Source organism: Diachasma alloeum, unplaced genomic scaffold (genome assembly GCF_001412515.2).
Source record: "Diachasma alloeum isolate Michigan unplaced genomic scaffold, Dall2.0 Dall_scaffold_00178, whole genome shotgun sequence".
NCBI lineage: Eukaryota > Metazoa > Arthropoda > Insecta > Hymenoptera > Braconidae > Diachasma > Diachasma alloeum.
In genome coordinates this window covers 1909224-1929309 of record NW_021680344.1, presented here as the reverse complement: position 1 = coordinate 1929309, position 20086 = coordinate 1909224, and the positions used below count along the sequence as shown (strand labels likewise).

General features: G+C 38.9%; 1 protein-coding gene across 1 annotated transcript; it reads left to right on the top strand.

Moving 5' to 3' along the window:
- LOC107038305 (hepatitis A virus cellular receptor 1-like) lies at positions 1–996 on the top strand. Its single transcript, XM_015257335.1, has 2 exons — positions 1–30; positions 103–996. Exons 1-2 carry the CDS (start codon positions 1–3, stop codon positions 994–996), a joined length of 924 nt encoding a protein of 307 aa, XP_015112821.1.
- Positions 997–20086: the final 19090 nt, after the last annotated feature.

Below are 20086 nucleotides of genomic sequence, written 5' to 3'. Positions count from 1 at the left end.
ATGAGCGCTAAACTTGACGATTTGGCAAAGGTGAGTAAATTATTTGATTGGGAAAAATTTCATGAATGCAAAAAAATGATGATATTACCATGGTATCTACAGGAAGGAGAGAAATTTCAAGCACAACTGGTAGCTATTCAAAAAGAATGTGAGAACAAGACATGGCCATGGTTATGTATTAGTACGCGCGTAGAATCACTTGAAATATACGTTAAATCATGGAGAAGCTACGTAGAAAGACTAGGGAGAACTGAATACCGGGAAAGTTCTGTGGCCAAGAAGAAAATTGAGCGCTGCAGCAGTCGATCGTTGAATGCGTTCAAGAAGGCACTGAATTCTTACAACCTTATCGCTCGACGATGCATTGCTACTCTGCCTATAGGATCTTCGACAACTGCCCAACCGACTCCTACCGAACCTACAACCACTATTGCTGACGAACCTACTACTGCACCTGCTTCCACCGCAGCTCCGGCACCTACTGTTGTACCTACAACCACCGCAGCTCCGGAACCTACTACTGCACCTACCACCACCGCAGTTCCGGAACCGACTGCTGCAGCTACCACCACCGGTGTTTCGGAACCTACTGCTGCAACTACCACCACCGCAGCTTTAGAACCTACTGCTGCACCTACCACCACCCCAGATCCGGAACTTACTGCTGCACCTACCACTACCTCAGTTCTGGACCCTACTGTTGCACCTACCACCACTGCAGCTCCGGAACCTACTGCTGCACCTACCACCACCGAAGTTCCGCAACTTACTCCTGCACCGACTACCATCGCAGTTCCGGAACCTACTGCTGCCGCTACCACCACCGCAGCTCCGGAAGCTACTGCCGCACCTACCACTATCGCAGCTCCGGAAGCTACTGTTGCATCTACCACCACGGCAGCTCCGAAAGCTACTGCTGCACCTGCAATTATCGCAGTACCTGAACCTACTGTAGCACCTACTACCCCTGCAGGTGTAATTTCCGTAGCACCATAACCTACTGCAGCACCTACCACCACCGCACCTGCGGAAGCTACTGCTGCAACTGCAATTGCCGTAGCACCGGAACCTACTGCAGCACCTACCACCGCACCTTCGGAAGCTATTGCAGCACCTATCACTACCGCAGTTCCAGAACCTACTGCTGCATCTACCTCCGACACAGCTCCGGAAGCTGCTGCTGCACATGCCACCAACGCAGTTTAGGCACCTACTGCTGCATCTACCATCTCCGCAGCTCCGAAAAATCCATACAAAAGCACGGAATACTGTGTGTAGCCCATAAAATACTCCGATCATTGACAATTATCAGCAGAGGACTGGAAATTCTATTACATAATCGGGTTGTTATAGCTGTCTTACAGTTTTCAACCTTTCTTCGCATTTAGTATAATTGTTAATACGTGTGAATTTCTTTAAGAAAAATCTAATTAAAATTGGAATTCGTTATAAAAAACGCAAGCTGGACTAGAAAGACTACAAAAAATGATCAAAATAATGACTCATCGGTTACCCAAAAAATCGGGAAGTAGTTAATTATGCCGCAACATCGTTGAATAAATTTTCCTTAATTTTGAAAGGGGAAGAGTCGACGGTTGGTTCACTTGACATCGAATATCTCGAATACATTCTATTCTATCGGTCAATAATGGCTGTTTCTTCTTGATGAACCTTGTTTTGATCCATTCCCGTGAACGCCGTCCAACCAAATACCTTTCGAAAACAAAGCTTCAAAAATTTAGAAACAGGTTTTACTCCAAAACATTCTCGAACAGATTTTCTACAAAAAGTACGAGGTTCACACCGAAACTCCCATAAAACTTCGAAAACTTTTACCCCTTAAATCTATGTATTCCTGACGAAACAATAGATTAATGCAGGGAAAATTCACCTATTCCCGGTTCATGAACCACGATTCGATATAATCCTCTGAAAATTTATGCTGTCTACGCAAGCATTTCCGATGATTCATATTATAATAAAATCTATCTCCAACTGATTGTACAATTGCTCTAAGCTGCTTAGTGGAACTACTGCGAAATCAATTGAACTGCCCGATTTAGCCAATGAATCGCGATAATGATTCATAAGCTCCTCGGGAATCTACCCTGCTGCGCTTTCAAAGTGGAAATTGGAAAGATCGATGCCGAATGCAGATGGACATTTCCTTCCCTAGAAATCCAAAAAGAACGATCAAATTATCCTCTCGCAATCCTATTCCGCCGGAGTTATTAATAATCCCTCTGATTGATTTGACGGAGTTAGTCCAACATCGGAGGGTTCTTTCCGAGTTTTTAGTTTCCAGAGATGTGCAATCTTCTTCGCAAAAGTTTCGACGAGAACATTCCGTATATGTGGAGACGCCGGTGATTTCAGTATTTTTCATCTTTTTTGAGTTGTCATCCTCCCCTGTGACTGTTCTTGGATGCCATCTGGTACTGAAGTCTTCCGGGAACAAATCAAAAACAGAAAGCGTATAAAATCTCAGTTTTTCTATTTCTTATAGATCTGACTTGTGAGCGTCATGGAGGGAAAGTTCAACGTGGGGACATGACGTATGCGGTATGTGAAGTCAAGCGTATCAATGAAAATGTGTATGACGCAACGGAGGCCAAGTATTACCAGAAAAATATCACTGAAAGAACTCAAGCTCTTAAAGAAAAATAGCTCTTAAAGAATGTAGCGACAGATTTATTGATGACTATCAAGCTTTCGGGAGAGATCAAGCCCGAATGAGGATTACTTGAAAGGATTCGTAAGAGGATCCTGAAAAAGATGGGAGTGGGAAGAGCAAAAAGCATTAGTGTTTCCAGGGAAAATGTACCGAACGATCCATTAGGAAGCTCGACAGTCGGCTCAGTCTATGCCCAGCAATTTCCACCGAATAGATACTGCCCCGGTACGCTATATAACGAAAGGTAACGCCTGAATGGTGGTCTTGATAACTACGAGTTTCCGGCCAGGTTGGAAGGGGCATCCGCTCCCGTGCTCGAGCCCTTTCCTGAGCTAGAGTGGAAGCCCTGTCGTTCCAACTTTATTTATTATCACAAAATTGGTTTTGTAACTGGTATCGTGGATGCGTTCGCCATTAGACCCATCTATAGGGAATGAAATGGCTTGATGGTGAATTGATGATGCTTGTTGAACCATGAAGATTAACCTATGGAGATCTTCTTTGACTGGGGAAGTGACGTTAGGATTCTTTTACTTTATGAGTTGACATTTGACTGAGGTGGACCTAACCCAAAATCAAGTACAGATGGGATAGTCATGAGGATTCATACACTCAACAGAATAATACCTTATTTTTTAATTTCAAATGTCTTAAAATAAGATTTTCAAAGGTTTCATTTTGAGACTTAATTTTATGTTAGTTATTATGTTATGGACACTACAGCCGAGGTGAATTAGAAGGTCCAATTAATTTACATTTATATACATATTTACACAGTTATGTTAAGTTATTCAATACATAGTGAAGATGACGAATGCGAGGTGTTTTCCAAGTTGCTACATTCTTAATTCAAATTGATCGCGGTTAGACCTGAATAAGTTGACATATTCACGTGATTTTTGAGCTATTGTCGCCAATGAAGATGTGACAATATCTATGGGATAATTAGAGACACTCTGTTTATGATCTTTTGTAAGGGAAATTGAAAATATTTTGTAATCTCGAGTTTAATTTGCAGATTCTCAATGGAATAAGCTCCAACAATCGGGGCCGATGAATGTTATTTCTAAGTAGTTTTAGAATGAATAATATCTCTGCGACTTATTCTAGACTCAAGTTGATACTCTTAAAGGCTTCAAATTAAGACTGTCGGAACTCAAATTGAAATTTTTCTTCCAGGGAATTCTGAAAGTCTCAACTTGAGACTTGAAACTGACATTTCAAGTTGTAATTGAATTCATTTGAAACATGATATCCAAAGATATCCCCGGAAATTTTTTCAAATTATTCTATAAATCAAAACAAAGATTATTGCTGCCGCCTTTATCTTCGAACTCTGCCGAAGGGACATCCACACACTAAGCCATCATCAAGCAAAAAACAAAATGCAAAGAAGACCATTATCAGTCATATCCTAACGAATACTATTCACAGAATGTGAATTTGATGACATAATATGTTATGAATCGCCCCTGACGTAGAGATTCATAATAAATTCAAACCCGGAACTGAAGTGGCCGCTTCCTCGTCTAGCAGTGAAGACCAAAAAAAAGGTTGAGACTACTCAAGATGGAAATGAAGCTGGCTGCTGGTATGAAAATTTAAGTACATGAATGAAGGAAAACGCGTAAAGTTTCCCGTTGAGCTTGAATCTCCGGAAATGATAGAATAGAGTCTAATTTTGTGATCACCCGCAACCGAAAATTCATACCCTTTAACGATCCTTCTCCTCAACATGAGAGAAGCTTTGCTTCCGTTTTCGGAGGCGTTATCATGCGAAACGGAGGAACTACTTTTAGCTCGTATTCTGAATCACTAGATAAATTATACCCCTCTAAACTCGAAGTTACATCTTGATATTGGGTTATTCGTGGAGATTTATAGGCCACCGGCTGGCGTAGCGTCTCGCCTTTCTGGTTTGCACACTGTTACGCTTCTCTAATAGCGTCTGCTTCCTCGAGGTTCCGAGAACACTCGGTTCAAGGGTCTCACCCTTTTTATTCTCATGTAATTAATCGTCTGGAGAGCAGCTTGTTAGTTATATATGCCGTCTCATTGTGCTGTAAAAATATATCTCCCTTCACTGAGAGAAAAATCTGAAGTTCGATTTACAATAAGAAAATAGTTGAGGCATTTTGGTGAACGATACGATTTTTTTTGTATGCGGCACATAACATCATAGTAACTTCACAAGCGTAATTTTTGCAAATCAAAATGCAGTTAAACTAACCAAAGTTCAAAAGTAACCATGACAAATCTATCGTGAGGAGAACTATAAAATAGTGGCAATGACTACATTCCATTGTAGTAATTACTTCTCCGGCCATAGTTACCGTAACCCATGAAAAATTGTTGAGGACTTTTTGACTATAATTCGATGGTGATGGAATATAGTCAGAAGAATTATATTTTTCTCTCAGTATTCATTATTGCGCGGATGACGAAAAGGTCGGGAAATCGATTGATAATTGAATCAACGTGGGAACGGAGATACCAGTTCATAACATGCGACGCTTATAACATAATTATCGGAGTACCCAGTAAAAGTACTTTCAGCGTGGGCCAGACCATGCGGGGAGAGAGTAATGTCACCATGGTTTCGGCTTTACAGAGTCGCAAATGCAATTAAGAGCTTGCGAAAGAAACCCCACGGCATCTATCGTAATTTCGTCGTTATGGCCTCATTAAATTTATTTTTTAGCGCGGTTCATGGGTATCTTAACTGCTATTTTGTGTCGCTATTATGTTTCTTTGCGGGAATTATCAAAACAAATTTCGCTGTTTGGGGGGGAAATGTAATAAAGACCTATGCAGTTGCTAAGAAGGCTTTGCGGGGGTGTAGGGGTGGGTTCAGTGACTGGGAGCAGGAATACTGGTCATTTGCTTTCTAAAAAAAGCATAGGCAATCTCTCGTTTTCATGAGTACAATCGTCTTCCGTCGAATTTTCATGAAGCTCGCCTAACAAACAAAAGAGAAATGAGTACTCTTCTATGAAACATGAATAAACGAATCATAATTGTCAGAATCATTTAGATCAGAGGACAATAGAATAATTCTACGTTCTTAATATTGCGTTTACGAAGGTTTTCTTCGAACAAAGTTGATTAAAATTAATAGCGAGAATTATGAGACTATCTCACATTTCTGATTATTTTTTCACTTTGAACAAATAATATTAATATCCCAATACAAAATTTCTGATATGAATAAAAAGAAGCTGTGACTCAATATTCCAAATGAAGTTTTAATTGTTAATTTGGTGCTGAAAACACGCGATGACAATATTCTAAGCACGGATTTGTATTGATGAGATGAACAACAGATTGATTAAATTACCGTGTGAACTAACTAAAAATTGATAACAGCGTGGGCACGCAGTTTTACCAGAATATCAACAAACATTGAATTTCAGAAACTCACATTCTAAAGCGGGTTCTAGAAGGTATTGAATTGTAATTTGTTTTTTATTATTATTATTTAAAGTCCTGGAATCCTAATTGTGGATTATTTACACTGTCGTTGCTGTTTTACATTTCTCAATTTGTTACACTTATTACAGTTGGTCTCCTTTTCACATTTTAGATTTTTAGTTCACATTCTTTAAGCTATTTACAAATTACTTCTATGTATTTATGTTCAGCTGCTTCTGCAAATTTTTTAGTAGTGTAGGGAGGAGTACATGTTGAGTTTTTTAAGATTGAATTATAATTATGATTAAAATCTTATTCAGTGAACATAGTTATTAGAACATGAGCAAATCATTTATTGTAATATGAAAATTAAACAGCTGATACATTGGGACATATGATTTTCATCAGTCATATTGCTTTTTGCAAGGAGAATGATTATAAACAATAAATTGAAGAACAGAATATCGAATCTGACAGCAAAAACGGCATAATGAACGGACATCAACCGTCTTTAAAGACTATAGAGTCTTTAAGTGTCTTAAATTGAGACAAAAAAAATTCTTAAATTTTATGATTTGTATTCCAAGACATTATAATAACGTTTTGTTTACCAAATCTTGTTTTTCGACAGTAATACAGTCTTATTTTAAGTGATTTGAAGATTCAGTGATCGCGAAGTTCACTTTTTGTGCCTAACGTTTCAAATTAAGACGTCACCAATTTTTAAAGTGTGAAATGATTTGATTGATCCTTTTGCTGGTAACGCAGAATCAGTGTAGATTCCTGCACAATCTTCCTCCAATATTTACATTTGTTACCATCCACCGACCGCAGGTCTCGCAGCTGCAGCTCCTCAGCATTATTCCGTCCGTTGATAAACCAGAATGGCTCGATTTTCGTTCGCGTCCCGTGATTTCAAATTCTTTCGTTAAAATTAATGATCTCATTAATTCATTACCATTATCTCATTATAACGGAATATCGATAATTTCCGGGCTTTGAATACTTCATGTAGAATCAACAAAAGACCGCAAATATAACGCAACTCATATCTACTCTCAATGCTCATTTCAGTAATGAGGCTGAATTAAATTTACATTGGAAACACAATGCCCATGGAGATCGATTAATAAATTGCATGAGAGCTATTGTATCAGTATCATTGTCTCCTTCTCTACACACAATAACTGCAATTTCAACAATGACTGACTGTTCATGGAAAAAAATAGACTGCGATAAATAATTGAAGTGCTGGGAGCGTTCGGGGAGATTCATATCGATTTTTTGGAGCCGCTTGACACATTTTCAATGATACAAGCCCCGCGGTTTCAGCGAAATATTGGTTTTTTGTGCAGAAGACTGGAAGAATAAAATTTTTTCGAATGACATTGGTTGTCCTATCCTTTTTGGGAGCACGTCTAAAAAACTCCGTTGAAAAAACCCGGTCAACTCAACCCTGTAAAAATTCAATTCCGGTCATATGAATTTTGTACAATTGAACCTACGTTTAAAAAATCTCGTCAAAAAAATTACGTCCGAAAAACTTTGTAACGTTTTTGGGGTGGAGTTCTGGAAGTCAACAGCAGTCAGGAGTCAATATTGAATGTACCAGCGGGGGTTTTATCTCAATGATACAATAAATTGAATGTTATGTTAAGAAATTGGGTAAATGGTGCTTTATATTCCCACTCTTTTCATTTTTCCCGGATATTCGGAATATAGATTTTGATAGAAAATTTTTGACAGGACGTACCGTCAAAATACTGCAAATAAATTTTTAAAAAGTATATTTCGATACGATTGCGGGAAAGTGTTTTTGGGCTCGTTGGAGGTTTCTATAGCACGAGCCGAAGGCGCGTGATATAATCCCACGAGTCTAAAAACACTTCCCGTGAGTATCGAACCNATAAGAATCGTTGCCCTATTGTATGATGTGAATAAAAAACGAAATATTTCCGTCAAAATTAGTTCATTTACTCAGTAATATTTCATGATTATAAAATGTTTCATAACATCACAGGGGAAGGGGGGGAATAGATTCGAATTTTTCATGAAAATCCCGGGTTATTTTATTACTAAATTAGCAATTTGCTTCCAAATGGAATTTCGATGGCGATGTTGATTTTGAATTGACGAGTAACAACAGGAGAATTACAGATCTTTGTTGATATCGAAGACTAATTTCATCGCATTGATTGTATTTTTTAATGAATCAATTGATAAAACCTACAATAATTGGATGTTAAATTTTGAAATTAAGGTTTGTTTAGTTAAATTTTATTTGAAGCTATGAATGATTGAATAGGTTGATAATTAACTCTCTGACGCTAGTAAGGTTCTCCCCACTTCACTGTTTTGTTGCACAGAGGGTTACGAACATGAATAATTGCGGATGCATTAATTTCTTCTCGTGAATCAAATTCATTTGCTCTAGAAATTGTCGCTGCCTCCTTTCAAATTTTGATAATAGTTGCGAAAATGATGTTTCTCTAATTACCTCGCTCTAATTCTCTCGTTACATATCCACTCGAATAGAAGTATCTATTCCTCGCGAATGTAATCCTACCAGAATTATTCACACTTCCATATGCTAACCAGTTACCTCACCTCAGAAGAATTAATAATTGATAACTCAGATCTTTGTTTATCTAGAAGACTAATTTCATCGCATTGATTGCACCATTGTATTTTTCAATGATTCGACTGATGAAACCTATAGTAATTGGATGTTAAATTTTGAATTTCCCGTTTTTATTTTCATTTATTCCTTTATTTGAAGCCACGAATGATTGAACAGATTAATAATTAACTCTCTGATGCTAGTAAGGTTCTCCCCACTTCACTGTTTTGTTGCAGAGGGTTAAGATCATTTATAACTGCAGGTCGATTCATTTCTTCTCGTGAATTAAATTCATTTGCTCTAGAAATTATCGCGGCTTCCTTTCAAATTTTGATAATAGTTGCAAAAATACTGTCTCCCTTTAATTCTCTCACTAGACATATGTTCTAAGTCTAAATAAACATATCCACTCGAATAGAAGTATCTATTCCTCCCGAATGTAATTCTCCCAGAATTATTCACACCTCCATGTGCTAACCAGTTACCTCACAGCAAGTATGGAAAATTCGTTTATCCCTATCTCCCAACACCTATGAGCACATTGATCCAACCACAGCTCGATTGCCAAACCGCTGGGGCCTGCATTGCAGGCCATTCGTGAACACAAAATTCCCTTCGCCTCCCCTCGCGTTGAAACATAGTTTGGTAAATTCGAAGCGGGAGAGCGCCATGGGAAATTTAATTTTAAATTCTCCACTGAAATAATGCTTCAAAACCCTATATACCCTGGAAAACAGACCATTGCGGGAGACACTCACAACGGTCAAGTGCAATTTATACAGTCGAAATAGGAACTCTCTCGATTTTTTTTTGCATTTCGTTTGTGCTCTAATGGGCAATGAACGTTGGTGCTGTATATGTATCGCTGTGTATGAAAAGTGATGTCACGATTTTTTCTAGCGCGAAGCGCCAGAGGGGAGGGAGGTGCGACTGTACCGCTCAACGGACAATACCGTTCATCCGGCTTTCTCTAGAATTGCAATGTTGAAAAAATTTTTTCGACTGAATTTTTCGGAGAAGGACCTCGAATGCGATTTAAGGAACTTCCACAGTAAGTAAATGGGAGTAGAAGGAAATGGATTGGAGAGCTGAAATTTTGAGAATATATTCTTTGAGTTTTTTTTATGGTTATTTTCCATCGTTTCGACCCGCTTAGGGTATGCTGCAATGATGATCAAAACTTTAAATGCTTAATCTTACCATTCAACCCGGCCGGGTTTCGAACTCGGAACCTTTCTTCGAGTGATTACAAATATCCTCCCGAACTCCCAAAACGCTGTACCCCGTAGATTGTTGAGGAGAAAACATGAAAAATATGTCAACACAGAGTTTTATGGCACCACTTTTCCAATAAGCACACAAAAATAATCGGCAATGGAATAAAAATCCAAACGCTCCATGAATAGAACCGTATATATTTCAAGAACATGTCCCCACGATTTCATTAGCCGTCACCACAGGAATTATTTGTGATTATTGAAAATGTATCACGCACGAAAAAATTTAATAGAAAAACCTATCGAATTCGTTAGAAAATTCTATTGAATTTCTATTAAGCTTTCTATTAGTTGTTGGCTGATTCTATTGACATGTTCAATAGAAAACATTCAATACAAAAAGTCAACAGAATTCGATTTTTCTATATAACTTATTCTTTTCATATATTTTCTATAGAATTTGCTCGACTCAAATTTTCTTAGTTTTTTTCATTCTATTTTTCATTTCTTCTCATCAAGAAAATCAAACGAAAAAACTTATAAAATTTGAGCCGAGGAAATTCTGTAGAGAATATCTCAATAGAATGTTATATAGAAAAATTGAATTCTATTTACTTTTTCTGCTGAATATATAGTTTCTATTGAACATTTCAATAGAATCGGCCAAAAACTATTGAACTGTTCTATTAACAGTTCAATAGAAATTCAATCGTATTTTCTAACGAATTCGATAAGTTTTTCTATTAAATTTTTTCGTCAGTGATGGCATAGTTCGGGATTTTAGTTACGTTAGAGGAAACTAATGGCTGAACGTGGCAACGTTGAGGGAGGTTAGAGTGGGCGCGGCGGAGGCCATTGTGTGAACTCCGCCAAGGCATGTACTATAGATTCTATAGTACAGCAACAATTAAATCGAAAACAGAGTAGATTCTCTTGAGTCGTTGTGGTTGGAGTCGTTTTTCTTGTGCCGGATTTTATCGGGACACAAGAAAACCAACTGCGTCCAATAAAAATGCGTGGTTGTCAAATCTTTCATGAAAATTTTTATTTGTTAAAAGAATCGGATAAATAATATATCGGAATAAAAATGATTTGGAATTGATTAATCATGAATAATAATTGTAAAGAAACCCAAACGATGAAATTCTAATACACCCGTGAACTTTTCGACTTTTCATTATTTTCTTTCAAAGGATACAGCGAACCCGAGTAGAAATTTCGTCGGTTTATCATCGGTTACCGATGCAGTGCACCGACATGGTCACCGGTTCCACATAGGTTTCGACCTACAAGGAACTCATGAAAACGTCACGCATCAGTTACCTCACAAGTTACAAGTAGGCTCCAACCCATCAAAAACTCACGTGATTATTTATTAACGTCATTATTATTAACAATTTGTCAATGATTAATAACTCATTAATTGCCATGGGAAAGCATGCCTAATGATAAGAATCGATTTATACATGCAGAAAAAGAAAAAAAAATCACATTATTGGTGAGTGGTCACCCATCCAATTCCGAACCCTACTCGATGTTACTTAACTTTGGTAATCGTCCGTTGTGCTGAAGTGTAAGACCACTATCCTGTGATTCTTGGGAATATAATATTTAGATATTCTAGATAAGGTGAAGATTCGGATTCTCTGGTGATTGACATATGATTTTGCCCAAACCTTAATTATGACCCTTCCTAATTACTGAACCTTATTTCTGATCCTCGCGACTCTTATTTCTGATGTTCATTCCTGACTCTTGTGACTCTTATTTTTGACTCCTATTTCTGACCATCATGACCCTTAGTTTTTACCCTTTTTTGTGAGCTTTATTCCTGACCTTTATTTCTCACGTTTATTTTTTACCTCCATTTATGACCCTCGTGACCCTTATTTCTATAAGTGCTACCGTGACCCTTATTTTCTATTTTTATATAACCCGAGAAGAAATGAAAATTGACTCCCACAATCAGGCTACCCATCCTCAATAAACATTATTATTAATCCAAATATGAACACATCTCATTGGATTTTCATTGTCATCCAAGCCAGCATCTCAAACTTCCCTGTTACCTCGACTCAACCATCCATATTCATCTCCAACTCTGTATTTATTTCTTTATGTACCCTTCGAGTACATAGCCAACATTGTACTATTTGTTGTCAAGTTCTCGGTTCTCTTCTTACTTATCGTTCAACACACTATTTGAGACCGAGGGATGCGGAAACTACTCAAACATTGTGTCCACAAATTCTACATTGCGCCTTAGACTGTTCTCAAATAATATTCACATCTCAGTTGCACAGACAATAGTCTTGTTGTTCACATTATTCATATTATGCGGATGGAAGTTCTCAGGGATATTTTCCCTAAACCACGAGACACACTGTATTAATGTTATTTTCCATCGCATTCACCCTCCTATGAAATCGAATAAATCGGATATAGCGTGGTGAAGGCAATTTGATAGGATCTCAGATTCAAGATGTGTAGTATTTTCAATTGGATTTATTATTTGAATTTGGTTTGATTTTATTATTATTCTTCAGTGGTTTTAAATATGATTTGAGGCATTATTTGATGGAAAGAACGAGGATGCTCATCATTTTACGTTTGGAATTCCAGCGAAAACTAGTGAGATAAATTGATTTAGTAAAAATAATAGTTTGGAATACAATGATGCGGAATAAATGTTTGACATAAATTTGAGTTGAATAAAGGTTCATTCACTTGAGTATTTACCGCGACCGAGCAATTGATTTGAATTTTGGATAGATTGAATGTTATGATCCGTCCACACTGACGGCTCAACGTGAAGTGTCCTTTTCCCTTGGCATAAGGCTACGATAGCCTTCACGTAGTAAGACCCGAGTATACACGGAGAGAAATGTTCAGTAAAAATTACGGAACTCATAATTCTCAGAAAATTTTAATGCCGGTATCGCAATTTTTCACAGGAGATTCAGATAAAAATTACGGAACTCATAATTCTCAGAAAATTTTAATGCCGGTATCGCAATTTTTCACAGGAGATTCAGATAAAAATTACGGAACGCTCCGGAAAAATTAAGTGACAGTTCCGTAAAATTAGCTACAACCTCATTTCGCTCCGGAATTGCGCAAAAGATTACGTATTTTCTATTTCTATTGGATATTTCGCTCCGTGTAGGGGTCTCATTGCAGCAGCATTTCCAATTTTTCTGTTTTTAGTTGTAGTTTCCATAAACAGAAGGATACACTGCAGTTTTTCTTTTGCGCTGGCAGCGGTACATACTCAAATATAGCATTTTATGTAGCTACACCCAGAAAAATGGTTTATTTGAATTAAATAAACTTGATTTGGATCAAATAAATCCTCTATTAGAATCAAATAATCCATTTTTCTGCGTGTATTTGGTAGCTTTAGGGTGACAACTCCATGATATTTGTTGGAAATTAACAATTTGGAAGATTTCATGAATGCTTTCAAGATAATGAATTCAATATTCTGTTCTACGACGAAACATTGTTGTTCAGATTGAAGTTCTCATGAATATTTTCTCTACGCCCGCAAAAAATATTAATTTGATTCTCCATCGCATTCACTCCGTTATGAAATCAAATAAATCGGATGGTGCGGTAAAATCAATTTACCAGGATTTACATTTATTTTATACGACTCGAGGGGATAAATTAAAATGCATAAAACCGCAAATTATTTGTTCTCTTTGGAAAATCGGATTTCCCCCATTTGCAGCTATTGCCACCGCATTATTGACGCCTCATTTCGCTAGCATCTCTCGCCCTATAACCACTGAAACAGCCATCAACCTGACGGATGAATCATCACCGTTCAAAACCCAATGCTAAATGGGATTCAGATGCTCATTTGTTATCATAAAAACAAAAGCTCAGGGTTTCTTTTTTTTCGTAAACGTTATACTTTGGTACAGTCAGTTATATAGAAATGGCTGTAATGTTGGACATTTATTTGCCGTAACTGCCCCTAAGAACTCGCCTCGTACCGACGATGAATCTACTGTCGGGCCTCTATGGGTCTCGATAAAGCTCTTCCAGCCATACGGCAGATATTTCAATGAAACGACCGCGTTAAAGCACACCTCCTCACCCACTGACTCAACTCGGGATAAATCCCTAATTGCACTATAGAGTGAGTATTAATCATATATGTGTGAACACCTTGCAGGCATGTATGAAAGTTATTAATTTTCAATGGTCCTTTCCTGAGTGCTGATTTTTCACTGAAGGGTTTGACCTGTAGGAGATATTTTTTCCATGAAAGTCGGTCGTTGAATTCTGATGCAGTCGAGGCAGGCTTTCGCTCCGAGCGACTCTGTTTATATTATTAATTGGGTTTTGAAATGCTCATTGAGCGTGAAAAATTCGATTTTTTCCCTGGAGGTTTGCCAGTTCTATTCTAATGTTATTAGCCACTTTCTAAATGTCTCTTTATATTATAAAAATCCAAATCGACTTCTGGTGATGAAAATTTGGTACTCGAAATTAAGACTCCAGAATTGAGGGTCACAAGCGTCAAACTAAGGCTCACTAGGATTAAAATAATGGTCACGAGGGTCAGAGTAAGGATTATGAGGCTCAGAATTAGGGTCATGAGGGTCAGAGTAAGGGTTACGAGGGTAAGAATAAGGGCCATGAGAGTCAGAATAAGGGTCACAAGTGTCAGATTAAGGGTCACAGTGCACAGATTAAGGCTCATAGGTATCTGAATAAGGATCACGGGGGTCAGATTAGAGATTACAAGGCTCAAAATAAGGGTCAGGTTAAGAGTCATATGGGTGAAATTAAGAATCACGAAGAATATGAGGGTCACGAGGGTCAGATTAAGGGTTACAAAGGTTAGAATAATGATATGGGGGTCATATGTGGGTTATGTAAGGGTTGGCGAGTGGAGCGAACGGGCATAACCCCCTAGTTTATGAATAAATTTCATGGAGAAACCTAGCGAATTCGCCAGACAATTCTATTGGATGTCTATTGAATTTTTTATTCGTTTCTGGCCGATTTTATTTAAAGGTTCAGTAAAAAATATTCTATAGATAAATTTAATAGAATTCGATTTTTCTATGCAACTTATTCTATTCAGATAATTTCTGCACAATTTCCCTCTCGCGTAGTTCCCCACGGTCTAGATCGAGATATGCGTACACCTAAAATTTTCCGTTAGTACAGAAAATTCAATAGAAAGCCAACAGAATTGTCTAGCGAATTCGCTAGGTTTTTCTATCAATTTTTTTCGTCCGTGCCAACCTCCACAAATATCAAACTCTCGGTGACATGTCAACTGTCATCCACTCACATGCTTAGCCCCGTGAGAAATCCCCTCAATAGCGTCGAATGTCCGCCCACAATTGTTACAGCAGAGTACAAAACATTCAGCATCGAGGGAGTAAGAATCTATGGTTTTAGGGCTAGAAAATGGGTTCAGAGGATCATCACACCTCCTTGTTGCATTCGTCTCCCTCGCCATTGAATTTTCCACTCTCTCACGGCATTGTCTCTCTCCATGCTCTCCCCGCCCACCACTTTTATTAGACCACCAGTGGAGATGCTGGAAACTCATCTCACAAAGGATAAAAAAATATCCTTTTTTTCCTCACTGGTAGAATAGTGTCGTTCTGGGCATTTCTCCCGTTTCAGTTGACGAACGATCGGAAGTACGTATGCGGGGATTTCACTAGGTAGATATGGGTCAGCGTGGATTTTGTTACGATGAAAAATTGTCGTCGGCAAACTAAAACTCACCGAACCACGTTTTACCTATAAAATGACAACGGCAAAGAGCTATACACCCTCTCTGCTGTGAGGATTCACAAATGTTGCAGCGTGTTCCATGAATATAAGAGCTTATATGTACACCGTGGTGTAATATTTCCCCCGTGGAGTGGAAATGGTAGATCAATTTTTCCGAAAAAATAAAAAAAAATTCTTGGAAAAAAGAAGGAAATATGAAAAAAGACGAGATAAAAACAAGGTAGCCATGAAAAATTGGATCATTAATATTCCAGGTTTCCCTGGTTCTTCATCCATTCTCTGGCACGAATCAGTAAAGAATGAAAAAAAACAAGTTTAACCAGACAGCGTTGGGATAAATTGCCTTACCTGTAGCTCCTAATAGACATCAAATAGTTTTCTCAGGGCTCCTGACTTCCGGAAGAGTGAAGAACAAGTTCATTGAGATTGACCTCAATATGTTAACTTCTCCGCCGGGTGAATTCTACTGAAAAATATAATAAACGAGTTGGAGAAGAATAAACAATTCTAAAAGAAAGCCCTTGCCGACACCAACCGAATGGAAAGCTCTTATCGATATGCCTCTCCATTATGCTGACGTGATCAGAAAACGTTGGTGGAATATTGCATCAACGTGCTAACAGTAAATAATACAACAAGATGAAAGGGAAAACCAATTGCAAGCTTATAACTATCAGATCTCTACCTGGTCTACCATCAGGCTTTCGCTGCTGTTTCCAAAAGGTTAATCGTTCAATAATTCCGGATCAGTGAAGACAAAATTGTTCAGTGAGATTGCCCTCAATATGTTAGCTCCTCTGCTAAGTCAATCCTCCTGAAAAACACAATGAATGAGTCGAAAAAGCATAAACAATCCTAAAAAAAGGGCCCTTGCTCACATTGACCGACTGTAAAGCTCTTATCGATATGCCTCTCCATTACGCTGGTGTGGTCAGGAAACGTTGGTGGAATATTACATCAACGTGCTGACAGTAAATACTACAACAAGATCAAAGTGAAAACCAATTACAAGCTTATAACTACCAGATCTCTACCTGGTCTATGATCAGGCTTTCTCTGCTGAGTTTCCCAAACTTTAATCTTTCAATAATTCCAGATCAGTGAAGACCAAATTATTCATTAGGATTGCCCTCAATACACGGAGAAAAATAAATCGGTAAAAGTCTTGCGATCGCAAGGAGTTTCTCGAAGATCCCCATTTTTCATGCACGAAGAACAATGAAGCTTTTTGGAATCTTCGGGAAATTCCGTGCGATCGCAAGACTTTTACCGATTTATTTTTTTCCGTGTATGTTCGCTCCTCTGTTAAGTCAATCCTCCTGAAAAACAGAATGAATGAGTCGAAGAAGCATAAATAATCCTAAAAAAAGAGCCCTTGCCGACACCAGCCGAATGTTAAGAGCCGAAGCTCTTATCGATATACCGCTCCATTACGCTGAAGTGGCCGGAAAACGTTGCCAGAATATTGCGTCAACCTACTGCCAGTAAATACCATAACAAGATCAAAGTGAAAAGCACCTTCAACGGTGTATTTTTGCAGACAACGACGCGCTAGTGGTACGTGGTTGAGTTCAGACGTAGTGAAAAATTTTCCCAAAACAACTAGAAATAGCTGGTGTCTGTTAACGTACATAAAGTAAGGTTGCAGCAACTGGGGATATCCAAGTAACTCGGTTATGAGCCATCCATTACCTCAACCAACTCGAAAGCCCTTCCCCCTCATTTTCCCGTGAACCAATTCACTCTCCCTTATAACCTCTTTCTACGAAGCCATGTAGAGTGGGCTTGGTACTTGTGCAACTTCTACTGCTACCACTACTTTCCTTCACCATCAATCCCGTGGGGGGTGAGGGAGAAATCTCTTTCGTCTGTACCACACACCACCCCCCATTCCCAAACACTATCCTGCGGTATAGCTCCAACAAGAAGACCACCTTAAGTGCATCACCAACGAAAGTCACCCCAGAAACCTGTTTACACAGTCATCCCATGAGTCAAAGTAGTCCACCTCTTCCTCGGGTGAATCACGTCCGGCAGGAGTTTATACCCAAGAACATCTAGCCCATCCCAAACACATATTCATGCACTATATGGTAACCAGGGCTTAAGGCAACCTCTGGTATACCATCCACTCCTCCCTGCCATCCGCACTGAATAAAGTTCGGATGCAATGGGTTAGTTCGATAACACTCGTGACTGCCAAAATCCACAAACAAGTATCATCCTGACTTTATCCTCTAATTGTATTGATGTAATGATAATGCAAGGCAAAAGTAAGAAATAATTTACCCATAAGTTTCGAGTGGTTTTCGTAAATGGTATCACTTTATAATACCACAAATGCGATTATGTTTAATAGCGTGAGCCTGTTTCTGGTGTATGTGGCAGTGCTTTGGGGTTGAATATATTGTTAGCCTTGTTAAGGAGGATTTCCGAATGGAATCCACGAGTTTCTCAGGTATAACGAGATGTATATATACATTGGGTGAACCCCTTTGAGTTGTCTACCTCAACTTGGTTAATTCATTTGGAATTTACATGCTAATTTCAATGATACAAATCGCGTTTGGTTGAGAACATTATCGTGATTAAAAATTCTAGAACGATATCAATTTACGGAAAAATACGGTCATGAATTCATGAGTTTTGTATTAATATGCATGTCGATATCAACGTCATGCCAGGCATTCTCAAATGTTGGTAATGAATTCATAGATCCCAACAGTGCAAAAGTAGCATCAACGTCTGGGGTGTGGAATTACGAAAAGACGTACGATACAACCGTATCCCGGTTATGGTATGAAAGAGGAAAGGGGTAGAAGCAACCAGCTTATACTAAATACTAATTTGCATCGCATCTGTATGCACCATCGCGTGTAACCCTTGCGCTCCCACTCCGAGTACTTTACCCTAAATAGTCGGAGAGGTGATATAAACGTGTTTATCCAGTATAAAATGCCAAAGTTTTAATCTTCGTAACGTATTCGGGGATACTGATGACTTCGGGGATCGATCTCATGGGAAAATTATGGAGGGTATCAAAATGTTCGACATATGAGATATTGGGTTTTGGTAAACCAAGAATAAGCCTGAAGACAGATTTCCGTTAGCTGTCGAACCAAAGTTTTCTAGCTTTGGTTCAACGGCGGTAGCCTTGTCTCGAGAGGAAGTGGACTAATACTTGACAACCAAGTTTTATCAGAGTTGAACCCCTCGTTAGTAATTAAGCTTCCTCCGAGGATCAGCTTGGACATTCACCTGGGCCTGGTGTTATCAGACTCAGATTGATTCCTTTCTGCCTGGGTGTCTAGCTTGTACCAAGATTCGACTGCATTTGTCGAATCCTTGGCCAACTTCTCTGATTCTTACCCAGGCTCGCTATTATTACAGCCAGACTTATCAACTACTGACCGGTGAAAATCATGCAATTGGACGATTGGTTCAACCCCATTTGGTTTGGGAGGCAACACTTTTGGTCTAATGCTTGTAGTCAAGCTTTGCGGGAATCAGACGAACACTGGACAACCAAGATGTGCGAGAGTTAGACTTATCGTTTTTGACCAAGCTTCCCCGAGGATCAGTGTTACCAGATCGTGACGTCATCTTATTTAAAATTGTACAGGTTTCGGCTATAAATATCCAAAATCTGGGAACTCTGCCGAGGATAAGCCAAAGCTTGACACAGACGGATCATTTGATGATGCAGCCTGAATGCCAAGATTGTACAAGGTTTATCTGCATTGGTCGAATCCTTTGCCAAGACTACAACTTCTCTGATTCTCACCGGTACTCTTGGCCATCTTGGTACTCATGGCCGTCAAGCTTGTTCAATTGACATTGAACCAACGTTCGCCAGCACTATCGACTGCCAATCGCTCACCTTTACCCACGATACAATTTTCATCATCGGATTTGTGTTCCGTATTCTACCGGTGATTCTCAAATTAGGGATGTACGAATGTACATGGGGTGTTCGCCAGATTCGCCTCTACTGGATGAAAGTCACGAAATATCTCGCGCTTTACGAGACATACTTTGTCCCCTCCCTCCAATTCCATTTCTTCGGTTTCCTTTCCTCTTTCTGCCATCTCCTCTGTTCTCCCTTCCGCCGTTGAATTCTTCTCAACATTCTCCATCTTTCTCGGTTCCACGTACACATGTGCTCAAGAGTGCTCAGTGAAACTCAAAGTGGGGATCGAGAAAAGAGAGTAAACGTAGACACCGGCCACTTCGGCAATGCGATCACGTAGGTGACGGACGCAAGGAGGAGCCGTTGCATTCGAGTTATACCCCCTTTCGTGTTACACACGTGTGAGTCCACACTGGAGTCGCCAACGACGAGAAGTTTCGTGATTTCGTAAAGGGAAGCGAAGTTGGCTTCCTACAGTTGAAGGA